The sequence below is a fragment of the Thunnus thynnus genome, chromosome 3, assembly GCF_963924715.1.
Source record: "Thunnus thynnus chromosome 3, fThuThy2.1, whole genome shotgun sequence".
In the NCBI taxonomy this organism is placed as follows: domain Eukaryota; kingdom Metazoa; phylum Chordata; class Actinopteri; order Scombriformes; family Scombridae; genus Thunnus; species Thunnus thynnus.
In genome coordinates, this window is record NC_089519.1 from 19,567,548 (window position 1) to 19,580,590 (window position 13,043).

General features: G+C 38.4%; 2 protein-coding genes across 2 annotated transcripts; both read right to left on the reverse strand.

Moving 5' to 3' along the window:
* Positions 1-15: 15 nt before the first annotated feature.
* Positions 16-5,643, reverse strand: ugdh (UDP-glucose 6-dehydrogenase). The gene is made up of 13 exons (XM_067584613.1): positions 5,555-5,643; positions 5,360-5,472; positions 4,128-4,289; positions 3,515-3,616; positions 3,204-3,404; positions 2,924-3,121; positions 2,392-2,539; positions 2,185-2,279; positions 1,963-2,093; positions 1,496-1,635; positions 1,100-1,191; positions 889-999; positions 16-685 (listed from the first exon to the last, which is right to left on the reverse strand). Exons 3-13 carry the CDS (start codon positions 4,287-4,289, stop codon positions 575-577), a joined length of 1,491 nt encoding a protein of 496 aa, XP_067440714.1. The 5' UTR covers positions 5,360-5,472; positions 5,555-5,643; the 3' UTR covers positions 16-574.
* Positions 5,644-7,157: 1,514 nt separating this feature from the next.
* map9 (microtubule-associated protein 9) lies at positions 7,158-13,040 on the reverse strand. The gene is made up of 13 exons (XM_067584615.1): positions 12,699-13,040; positions 11,624-11,714; positions 10,387-10,887; positions 10,069-10,259; positions 9,856-9,964; positions 9,704-9,771; positions 9,497-9,567; positions 9,235-9,397; positions 8,847-8,933; positions 8,574-8,735; positions 8,324-8,469; positions 7,769-7,904; positions 7,158-7,623 (listed from the first exon to the last, which is right to left on the reverse strand). The coding sequence occupies exons 1-13, from the start codon at positions 12,768-12,770 to the stop codon at positions 7,504-7,506; spliced, it is 1,917 nt and encodes a 638-aa protein (XP_067440716.1). The 5' UTR covers positions 12,771-13,040; the 3' UTR covers positions 7,158-7,503.
* Between the last annotated feature and the right edge of the window lie 3 nt (positions 13,041-13,043).

Genomic DNA, 13,043 nt, shown 5'->3' on the forward strand with positions numbered 1-13,043 from the left:
AAAACATCAGGCACAAACTCTACACATATTTTATTGCATTGGCCCTTTCAGTAAACAGTCACTGCTACAGAGGACACATACTGATTAACATACAGTGAGATGATTTATAAAAATATTTTTAAAAAACAGTATAAAATTTTGCAGTTTAGCAACAATACTTGATTATATAGTAAATACTGTAAGAAAGACACACTAATAGTGTTATCTTTGAAACTGACGACAACAGACGGTGCATATATAACTGAATCTGAAATATTTGGTTGATAAATACTATTCAGCATAAACTGTATAAAGGTAACCGTTTGTGTGTCTGGAATGGTTTATTTTCACTGAACTTCTTCCAAACCGTCAAAAACATTCATGATCACATTCACACAATTTGGGACTGAAGGCTCAACTTCTTCCTCTCCCACTGCAGGGGAGCAATTAGTCACACTGTTTGGCTTTGTTGATTGTAAGGCGAGTACCGACAGCAGAGGAGTTGGATCAGAATGAAATATTTGACCGGTAATAAAAAGGTTGAGAGAGGAATGTGCTGCATGTTTGTGTGTGTTTGAAGTGAGTTTTTTCTTTTTTAGATTTTGGCTTTTTTGGTGGGAGGTTCGCTGGCACTGATGCGGGGACATACAGCTGCCGGGGCATAGGGGATCCGTGTTGCTGTCACTTTCTTACCGATGGTCTCGATCTGCAGACGGAAAAAGAGGAAAAATAACAGAAACTGAGCTGTGACCATGGTGATTAGTGAATACAGCTGCGGCTTTGCACAGATGTCAGAAACTGTGTTGTCAGTTTAACATTTGACTTTCCTCTTCAAAATATTTTCCTTGTTTTATGAATGAATTTTTGTACGAGAAGTGTGTACGTGTGTTCTCTTTTCTGTCTGCTCACCTGGAAGCCGATGTTCTGGAGGTGAGCATGAAGGTGATCCAGCACTCTGCGACCATCAAATATGAAGGCTGGCTTCAGCATCTTCTTGTAAATCTTCTCATAGTCCAGTTCCTATGTTGGAATTAGAGGGATATGAAGACTTTTAAGTTTGTTTTTCTTTTTACAAGATAAAAGATGTGGTAATAGATGGCAAGAAAATGTGATTTGTGACCTTAAACATGTCCCACTCAGTGCAGATGACCAATGCATGTGCGCTCTGGCAAGCTTCATAAGGGTCTGAGGTCACAGTCACCAGCTCTGATACTAAGAAAAAAAAAAAGACATGATTAACAATAATCAAATCTGCATCCTTTCTTAAAAAAATTATATTAGGAATAGTACATTAATACCACTCATGTCTGCCCTTTAAGTACTGAGGTTCAGCCCAGAGTCACTTAGCTTAGCATTAAGACTGAAAGCAGGAGGAAACATCTAGTCTGTTACCAAAATGTCAAACTGATTCTTTAAGAACAGGTCAGAAACAAGGTAAAATTAATAAATGAATTTGGTTGGACCTAATCTGTTTTCATGCGTTTTGTGATACTACAAGGCTGAACCACACACACACCTCTTTCTGGGTTGTCCTCTGAGATGTTGGGCTGAGAGAGGTCATGAATGATTTGCTCCTTAAGAACTTTGGGGTCATAGATGAACAGCTTAGCCCCTTCATCCATCAGATACTTCGAGATGTAGATACTGGACGACTCTCTGTGGTTTTGACACACACACACACACACACACACACACACACACACACAGAGAGATCAGGGCCAAAGTTCACCAAAGTGTGCTGGCAGGTATTCAAGTGCAGTGAAGTGTGAATAACAGTGACAGTGCATGTTTTGTGTGTACAAAGTGTATACATGGTTCAAATAGTTGAAAGGACACTCTTGTTCATACAAACAATGCCAGGTTTATAATTAACATGACGAAGCCGTTTGGAAACAAGTATAAAAAAAAACCAAATAATTGTTATGTGTTTACAAGGGTGTGAGAAGGCAACGTTAGGAAAGAATAACATGAAAAGAGACCAACCTTGTGTCACCTGTGTCTTTTTTGAAGGAGAAGCCCAGCAGAGCGATCTTTTTGCCAGTGACCGTGTTGAAGAGACAATCAATGATCCTGCAGGCAAACCGTCGCCTCTGGTACTCATTCATATCGATCACCTGAGAACATGAGACACAGAGATTGAGAATGAGGTGAACACAGAGAGGGTGACACCTCCGGAACAAAAGTCAAAAATGTGGCGGTTCTCACCTGCTGCCAGTAGGAGGCCACTTCAGGCAGGTTGAGGGCCTCACACAGATACACCAGATTCAGCACGTCCTTTTGGAAACAGCTTCCACCAAAACCTGGCCAGAGTGTTATAGAGGCAAAGAGACGGAGGGCAACACTTAAACTGTGTTTAATGAAATAAAAATCTTACATGTAAGTACACTTACATATTGGTTGCACGTCTCTTACCTACGCTGGCTTTGAGGAACTTGCTGCCTATTCTCTGGTCCATGCCAATCGCCTTAGCTACCTCCTCCACATCGGCTCCAGTGGCCTCGCACAGAGCGCTGATACTGTTGATGCTGCTGATTCGCTGTGCCAGGAATGCATTGGCTGCCTACACACACACACACACACACACCATGTTTTTTGTTTTTTAAGATTGTACTTACGATAACTACAAAACAGAAGAAGCCATTCACAGTGATACTTTCCTAGAGATAAAATGATTAGTAGAGTTATTTATTAGTCAATCAGAACATTCATCATCAATCAGCAACTATTCTGATAATCTATTTATCGTTTTAGTCATGCTTCAAGCAAAAATACAAACATTTGCTCTTTCCAGCTTCTCATATGTGAGGATTTGATGCTTTTCTTTGTCATAAAGGAAACTGAACATCTTAAATATGTCAGCTTAGGGTCTAGTAAATTATAACTGGGATTAACCAGCAAATCAAGTAATACTGAAAATAATCATTAGTTGCAGCTCTAGACTCACCAGTTTAGACAGCTCAGACGACCACGTGTTAGTGGTGATGATTCGTGCCTTGGGGACCCAGTGTTCATACACAGCACACAGAGCTCGGATGGCCCTTTGACCTTCGGCTGTCTCGTCCCCACCAATCAGGACACGGTCGGGCTCCTTCAGATCCCGCACTGCTGTTCCTTCTGCAAGGAACTCTGGGTTGGACAGCACCTAAAGCAGCGATACAACTTTACAACCTTGTGGAACAGCAGATATCAGAGTTTTGTGCTCATACGCTTGCGATTATACACACTTGTAGGTTGAGGCTGGGCTTGGTGTTGGCATCGAATATCCGTCTGATGCTCTCAGCAGCTCGTACTGGTACCGTACTCTTCTCTGTGACAATCTTGTAGCCATCGGACACCTCGACAATACGCCGAGCGCACGCCTCAATGAATTTGAGGTCAGCTGCGCGACCCTTCCCCATGCCATAGGTCTTGGTTGGGGTGTTAACCTGCGATGGAGGTGCAACCATATTAATCTATTTCCATAGCTAGTCACACAGCAGAAAATGTGTGTGTGTGTGTGTGTGTGTGTGTGTGTAGGGGTAACTGAAAGACTCACAGAGATAAAAACGAGGTCTGCTTCCCGGATGGCTGAGTCAATGTCTGTAGAGAAGAACAAATTTCTCCCTCTGCATGATTCAACCACCTCTTTCAGACCTGGCTGTGGTGGGAGGAAGTGAAACAGGGAGGGTGTTAACAAGTGGGTAACACTAGGAAAAAACATGGCACAAACTTTTAGAAATGTAATACTAGTTGACAATGACTGGTCACCAACTGGCCCCAACATTAGTCACGATGATGATGTAATACCCTGTGGCTGCAGTTGATGTGGAGAAGTTGCGACACAGAGAGGTCTGCAACTAATTTATGTTTCATTCTCCCCATGAAGGAGTCATATTGTGTAAAAATATTGGCTGGAATGGTTGCCTAGCTACATCTACTTTTTCAACACGGTCAATGAGTTTCACTAATGAAACGACTGATAACTCTCTCTAGATATAAGTTTCTCAAAAGGTGAGATAAGCATGTAGGGAAAAACACATGACATATCAGTGTCCTTCTCAGTAAAACATGAACCACACCCTGTTGAAGTTTTACCAGAAATCACGCAGCTAATAATACCAAACCCTTTAGCTCACTTTCTTTGGACAATATTAACACTGACATGTTACCTCATATATGGGCAGAGTGTCTGAATTCCAGGCTTTGATGCGGGACTCATTGACATCCACAACAGTCACTGTGATCTCTGGACACATGTGAGCGATCACGCTACATGTTGGCCCCCCCACATATCCAGCACCAATGCAACAGATCCTCTTTATCTGAAACATCTGGAAATACAAGATAGAATATAATGAATACCTGAGGTATTTCACTACAATTAGAATGTCCTACACTTTCCATCCATCTGTACTTAGTTTAATCAGCAACTATTCTGATAATTGAATAATAGTTTCAGGCTATTTATTAAGCAAAAAATTGCTCAAATTTGATGATTTAGTCATACATTAAACAGTCAAGTTGAAGTTGCCTGTTATAACCTGAAGTTATAACAGGCATTTTCACTACATCCCGACATTTTATGGACAAAATTATAAATTGATTAGTCGAGAAAATAATCAGCAGAATAACTGATAATGAAAATAATTGTTAGTAGTCACCCTAAAGCAAAGCTCAGTTAGAGGTTTGGTGTCTTACAGAATAACACTTTGATTCTCACTCTGACTTGTCATGTTCAACTCATTTAACATTGCATGAAACAGTTAATCAATTCACCAAATTAGTTCCCTACATTTGTCCACCATTGAACATTGCCAAATCGTTGAGAGGAAAATAAAAGACAAGTGTGTCGTTGGCTTTTCTCTGTTTTTGTCAGATAACTAAAAATCTTTTGGAGTGTTGGTCAGACAAAAAAAACACCTTAAGGATTGGGAAATTGTCATCGTAGGCATTTTCCCTCTTTAATGACATTTTGTACCAAACAATGAATCGATCAGTCGTCAAAAGAATCAGCAGATAAATCTATAATGGAAAGATATCTGTTAATAGCAGCCTTACAGGACTTTAAACCCTGGGTTACAAACCTACAGTACCAGTCGCACCGTTACAGCCTGGAAGAAAATAAAGAGCCTTTCATTGCAGCTCAGCCACGTCTACCAGAGATGAAAAAGCCCTTTAACCCCCACATTACATCTGAGCTACGTTAGTTGCTGTGCTACAGAGTTAAGAGTCACTGTTTGCTGTAGTGTAACGCTACAGATTAACAAGCCCATATATTAGCTAGTTTGCTAGTTTGTTTATCTTCAGGTTGAATGAGAGAACTGGACACAAGAAACAAATGAATGGGCGTCTATCATGAGCCAGCTAGCTCGCTAGTAACCGTTAGCTAACGTTACATTACCTTTGCCAACTCGACAGTCTCTGAGCTTCAGGAATGCGCAGATTAATGTTAATGTTAGCTCTTCTCCTTAACACGTCTCGTCGAAACAAGCGTCGATTCCGGAGCAGCGGTTCCTTTAAAAAAACACGATAAAATCTCTTTTTAAAAAAAAAAAAGAAAAGAGGAGGGACACCAGTGCTCGACGAATAAACTCACACCATCTGGGGTTCTTTCATAACTTCTCCAGCACAACCTTTAACTGGTACCTACAGGGAGGCACTTCTGTCGAGGCACCAGAAAAAAAAAAAAAAGAAGAAAAAGATTCTTTCATGACGTCATCAAACGGGCCAATATATATACTTCCTGTTTGGGATTTTCACGATAAAAGCAGCCAATTCGTCCACGTGTGCCCTCACTGACGTCACCTGAGTGGACCAAAATAATACAAACACTTCTCAGTCCTCTAAATGGCTCTAATGCTGAATCAGCAACACCTCTCTAAAATAGTTCAACCTAGAGGTTATTTTAGTAGCCGTTATGGTGCTTTCGATTGTATTGCATTAACACTGTGTCACACTATTTATACTGTTTATTCTGTTATTTATATATATGTATAATACATATTTTTATTAGTATTTTAGTATTAACTTTTTATTTATTGTATTCCTTGCTTCTATCTATGTATTCAATTCAATTCAAAGGGCTTTATTGGCATGAAGGTTTCAAGAATAATGTTGTCAAAGCATCAAAGTACAATTTGTCCAAATACTTAGACAGTACACAATAACAGTAATATGAACATCAACACAACATATATACAGTATATCCTATGCATGTATTTGGGGGTCTGTCATAGGCTACTACTGGGGACAAATTTCAGACTAAAGACCAGTCAGACAGTCTTGTCCCCAACTGGGAAAAAAGCTGATTTTTGGGTCAGTGGTTAAGGTTATGGTAAGTCTTGAGGAAATTAATGTAAGTCTACATAATGTCCCCAAAAATGACCTATTTTCATGTGAGAAGGTAGTAGATAATATAAGATTTTCCTTCTCTCTGCTCTTTTTGAATGTGTATTATTTTGTTTCAGGTTACAGCTTATACATATATTTTTTGAAAATGTTGTGTTGTACAGTTATCTTTCTTTGACAATAGGGTGGTTTCATTTTTTTGGCAACAGTACAGGGACATTCCTTCCCTTTTTTTAACATGACAATATCCCCATGCACAAAGAAAGGTCCATAAGTTCCATGGCCCATGCACAAAACCTTCACAGAAGAGTGGAGAGAGTCGGTTAATCACATAGAGATGTAATGTTCAGGTGTCTGTATATTTTTGGTCATGTAGTGTGTTCATTTACTTTAGATTAGGCCAAAATACTACGCACCATGATGCACCATATGTCTAACATTTCAACGTTCATTGTCCTCAGTGGAGTCAAACAGTACTGGCATACAATACACAGGATCTTAACATTTTCTCAGCTCCAAGGGAAAGTCTTTTATTGGATAATAGAGTGGGAGCAGACCTAATGGAAGGCCGTAAATAAATGCCCTAACAGCACTCATTTAGCACTGTGTTTATGTTGTAAATCCTAAAGGCTTCCTCTCTCTGTAGAATCTTGTTTTAAGTGCTGTCATGCTGAGAGGGAGTAACTGGTTTATTGTGTTATTGCAACTCTTAAGACTTTCTTCTTTTGTTCTACATAGATATATTGTATCATAAAAAATGCAATGAAATATGAATCATGTCTAAATAACAGAAATAAATATACTAATTAAATCAACAGGATTTCAACGTTAAGCATTGATACCATACAATATCACACTTTACTTACTGATGTTTATTGCTGCTTTACATTCTGACGTATAACACAGTAAAAACAGACTGTCGCGTTTACAAAAAAAAGGCTTTTGCTGTCAAACATGAACAGACAGCAAATGCAACTTTCTAAACTGCAAAATGTTTGCTTCAATATTTCATCCAAAAAATATATAAAAATATAAAATTGCACTACAGCTGCTGGCTAATAAAAAATAAAATTAAACAGCTGTCATTAGCTATGTTTAAAACACATGTTGGGTACGACTAACAGTACAAAACTTACAACTTAAAATGTAACATAGCACCCACAGATATTATAAGGGTGGTATGTTACATTTCAAATGTTATTTTCGAAATGGTATAGTTTTATTAGGAGGGCTCCAAGGTGGAGGAGGACTGTCTTGCAGTATTGCTCGTATCTGTCTTTCTTCTCTCCGTCTCTTCTGTTCTAGCTCTTTCCTTGCCTGTTGGAAAAAAAAACAGAAATAGTCAAACTGGTCATTCAGAACAATGACTGTATGTAAATAAAAGAAATAACCCCAAAGAGTTCACACAACAGGCTGGTGAAGAGAGAGCATCTGTCTCAAAAACACTATTAATTCTACTTACCAGCCAGTGTTCATACATCTCTAAAGCCATTTTATCTCTCTCTTCTTTCATGTATCGTTCCTCCTCTGCTTTATCTTTATTTTCCTTGCGCTCTGTCGTGACTTTGTTTTGCACGGCATCGTTCTTCTTCTCACACCTAAATCATTTGAGAAAAAAAGTGAAAATAGTTTTAGCTGTGAATTAATATACTGTATGTCGTGATTGAGATAAAGGCGATAAAACAGAGGTAAACATCAAGCTTTGGCTGCCATCTAGTGGTTGATCATTTTTTCACACACTAATAGATTTCAGTGTGATGGGACATTACTGTTAATACAAACTTCTTTTTGGAGTGCTTTTGCATTTATACAATTTCTTTTCTTTTCAACCAGTGATTGATTTCTAAACTTTATTCACTTTCAAGAGACACTGTTTCTGTCCTTAAGCACATAAGACACAACAGCTTCTACCTATAGAGATCAAGGTAACAATGCTTTTTTTGTCATGGAAAGACTTTAAATCAGAAAATGTAAAAAAAAAAAACAATTAAAGAAAAGGGGAATGATTTACACTCACCAGTCAGAAAACGCTGATCTACTGTCTCTTTTTCTTTCTTCCTCCTCTTCTTGTTTCTTTTGCTGAAGTTTACTTTCAGCCTCTCTTTGTTTTCTATACTTTTCTTTAAGTACATGATCATGCTCACGTTTCCACTTTTCAAACACCTGTAATGATAATAACATTATTGATTAATTGGCTAACATTACACCTTCCCCCAGAGGTTCTTACTATATCTTTCAGATCAATGCTCAATAAATCAACCATATACCTGTGTAGCAGATTGCTTTTTTCTCTCTTTCTCTTCAATATCTCTTTTCTCTTTTCTAATCACATCTTGCTTTTCTTTGGCTTTTGCTTTGAGGCTCTGGGCTTTCTTTTCTTTCCAGGCCTCATATGACGCAACAGCATCTTCCTTTTTAGCTTCTTCTTCCTGTTTGGTTTTTTTTAAAAGATGATAATCAGTGTGCATATATGTTAAATAACCACATGTTTCCTCTAGTCTTTAGAGGCGGTCTGTTGTACTGTAATTCATATTGTTCACCTGTTTCTTTTTTTCTTTCAGAATCTCCTCTTTCTTCTTTAGCAGCATATTCTCTCTTGACTTTTCCTTTTTCTTTTTGAGCCATTCCTGTAAGGAGTACATGTAAGTGGGAAGAGGATTTTCCGAGAATGCAAAGCAGTATATATAAATATACACTCTACGGACATAAACACATAAAAATAAAAACAAATGTATTGGATACAGTGTATGATGTCTTCTATTTTACCGTACAATAATCAATATCAGTATTGGAGTCAAGATGCATTTAAAGCTATTAGACAAAGCTCACTCTGGAGATGTTTTAAGTGAAGCAATATGGAGTCTTACAGGGACTTCCCTTCACCATGTGGTACTAAAAAAGACAATACATGCTCATTATTACTCTGACCTGGTAAATAGCGGCTCTGAGTGAATCTGCTGCTTGTGGCGTAGACTCTTGCAGTGACACTTGACGGTCCAGAACTTTGAGACTTCCCAAATACTTTGATTCTATTTTACTGGAGCATGCACTCTGGGGTCTCTGAGAGCTCTTAGAGTGAGAACTCGATGTCCTAATTTAAAATAAAACAAAATAATCATCCATTAAATTAAGCTGTTTTATCCATTAAGATGTAAGTGTATATTAGTGCATGTTGGATAGTATTACCTACCTGCTATCTGATGATTTTTCATGGACATGAGTGACTTGAGCAACAGAATGATCTGAGTGATCTCTTGACTCCTGAAAGAAAACAGACATATTGCCTAAAAAACTTAAAACAGGACTTAAATCAGGATAAGAGCCACAATATATCTAACATCAGACTAACTGAAAGGTCAAAGGTCATGTCAGTCATGCCTGAGAGCAAATGTCTTACATTAAACTCTTCGAATGATGTAGAGTACTTTCTCTCTTGCTCTTTGCTGTCATCAGAAATAAAGCCATCTATAGCAAAAAAATATATACACAAATGTTAAAAATATTGTTCTAAAGAAGTGAAGTTATGGTGCAGAACATGTAAATTATTACCTCTGGACCCAGAATCAACTGTGGACTTGGTGAAGAGTTGTGACTGCTCACTCTTACTTGAAGAGGATTTGCTGAAGCTATGTGAATCAGCGTGATCTCCCTCTGCCCACTACGATGCAACAACACAACAAACAAGTTCTCCAATTAGATCACTTTATAAAAAGCAAACAAAAAGGACCTTAAAATGTTGAATAACCAAGCAGCGAGACACACGTGTGAAGATGAGGCTTTACTGATGTTGCTAGATGTATCAGTGGAGAGGGGAATAGATGCAGAGGAAGTCTGGGGCCTACTGGTATCCTGAGATTCAGCATCTTCAGCTATCTTCTCCGTTGCATGGAGGCTAAATCCCAGAGTCCTTTGTCGTGGTTTGGGTCTGGGTGGCTCCCTCTCAGTAACACTGTCTGAATAATTAGAGATGGTGGAATTGTCAACATGTTTTAATAACTGTGCTGTTGTTAAGAGACATGGTTTAATGTGTCCTAATGTGTCATGTAACTGCATTTGTGACATAATACAGTGTAAAACCACCTGCTGAGGACATGTGTTTGAGGTCCGCTGTTGATAAATCTCTCCTATCCTCAGTGCTCTCAGAAACAAGGGGACCTGGAGAGTCCATCACACTGCTGTCAGATGGTAAGGGCAATGGCAAGTCCAGCAGAGTATCGTCCGATGTTTGGTACGACAGAGATTTACTCGAGTTCTCTCTTGTAGTTTGTGGATCGGTAGATTCCACACGACTGTCTTTAAACTGTACATTATCTTCACTGACATTTGTGGAGTGTTGTGGGGAAAACAAGTTATTGTAAGAGCCGCTGGTGGAGTAGTCCGGTGGCTCATTTTCATGTGGCTCTGATGCCGTTGTGTCTTCCGAGGGAGTTTTCGGCGTTTTCAGGAATGAAACTCTCTTTGTTCTCCCATGTTTGCCTTCGTCGTCTGAGAGCTCAAAGTTGTTGATTTTGGCTTTGCTCTTCCCAACCTTCAATGCATTAGACTTCTGTTTTCTTGATTTACAGAGTTTATTCAAAAAATCTGTGAAATATAGAAAATGATAATCACATAAAAGGATAGAGCCAACCATTAAAGTTAATCTATATGAGATGACCAACAAAAAGTTAACTCAAGGTCCACTTACTAGCAAATACAAATACAATAAAGAATACCATCCAAAACACAATATTTTCTTATATTTCTCTCTCATTTTATTATATACTCTAACTGGAACTAGAGCTGCCTTCACTGTTGCCATCTGCTGTGTTGCCGTGCATGTGACATTAAAACCTCTTGAAGAAAAACCTCACAAACGTCTACAAGAATGCAAGAATGTAGCAGTATGAGAAAATACTATGGATGCATGACACACACAGACACACACACAGACACAGACACAGACACAGACACACACACACACATACACACACATACGCACACATACGCACACACACACACACGCACAGGAGAATCAAATCTCTTCAGGCTGCCTCTGGTTTGCATGAAACACAGTAACATGCATAAAAGTCAGATTAGCTAAGGAAAAGTTATTTACACAAAGTTCTGTCTTCTTGTGATCTGAAAGGAAGTATTCATATAGCTGCTGAACACTGTCAACATGCCTGAACTTAAGCTATCAACAGATGCAGTTAAAGTTGAAACAGACACAAATTACAATGTCAACAAAGACACTAAAGACACTTTTAAAGAGAGCAACTGGGGATCTCTACAGCCACCTCACATATCTAAAACATTTCGATTTGCTCTGTCGTCTTACCGTCCTCGTCTTCACTGAAGTCATCTGAGTACGAGTATTGATCTGTTTTAGATTTGCTTGCTCTGGCAGAGACAGCAGCCTGAAGTTCATCCTACAATGACACAAGTGACACTTTATCACAAGCTTCAGAGGATTGTCGGTTTAACTAATCTAGTCATTTCTTCATTTGTCATTATGTAATTATTATTAATAATTAAGGCATTATATATCATAGCTTCACATACAGCAGAGCAGTAACCTGCTTTGTAGAGCTGCAACGATTTGTCGATTAATCACCAACTATTTTGATAATCAATTAATTGTTCTGAGTCATTCTTTTAAGAAAAAAAAATCTCTGGACTGCTCTTTTAGCTTTCCTTTTCATTGGTTTGACATATGATAAAGATGTGATTGCTCCAATTATTCACAAACTGCTGTGATTCTTTATAGAAAAAAAACAGGCCCTCGTCACTACAAGGACGAAATCAGAACAACATACCTTCAAAAGTACATATATATATGTGTGTGTATTATGTACCACAAGAAAAGTGCTAATAAAATATTGTGTCTGGCTACTACGTCACTTTCAATATACAGTGATCGCTTCCTTTGTTTAAATACAGAACAATTGCAGTACATGTAATCATTCTAATGTGAATAATTACTTTGATTACTTGATTCTGCTGAATACATTGTTTTACAATGATCACACCTATTATAGCCTGTCTTTAAAACTGCAATTCATTTCATTTCAGCTGTGTAAACTAAGTGTGAAATGTGAACATTTAGCAGTCAAAACAAACCTCTTAACAGGCTTATTAAGACCTGTCACTTGTCTGTAAGAAATATTACTTCTGCTTTGTGCATCTGATATGTTGTCAAAGTTTTAGTGAATAACTCCTACTTTATTGCGAATGTATTGCCATCTCAAACACTTATTTTACAATAATCAAACCAATTGATACTTAAAGTGACTGTCCGGGGAGAATATGTAATTCAATCGAGGCCTTTACGTAAACACAGATTAATTTACTCTATTAAAATCCATTCAGTCATTTGGTGGGGTATAGCCAGCCTAAAATGGCATGGCCTTTACCTGAAATGTTGTTCTTCTCGATGTTTTCGGGCTTTTTGTGTAAGCCAGTGTCCTGAACTCCTGGTCTGTCATTTTGAAAACTATAAACAGCCTCCTGTGATTGCGTTCATTGACATTAGCATGCTAGCTAGTGTTCGCTAACTGTAACTAGTAGCTACTAAGCTTCCTATGGTGCTATTATAGCTAAATTAACCAAGATGATGATTGTCGGCTTCGATAAATACCACGCAGCTATTCATATGCTACTTTCTAAAGGCACATTGGTAGCTACAGAACGCTGGCTGACGGACTTGTTGATGGTAACCTAGGGAAACGTAGAGTTCCGGTTTCAACACTGCGCACGCT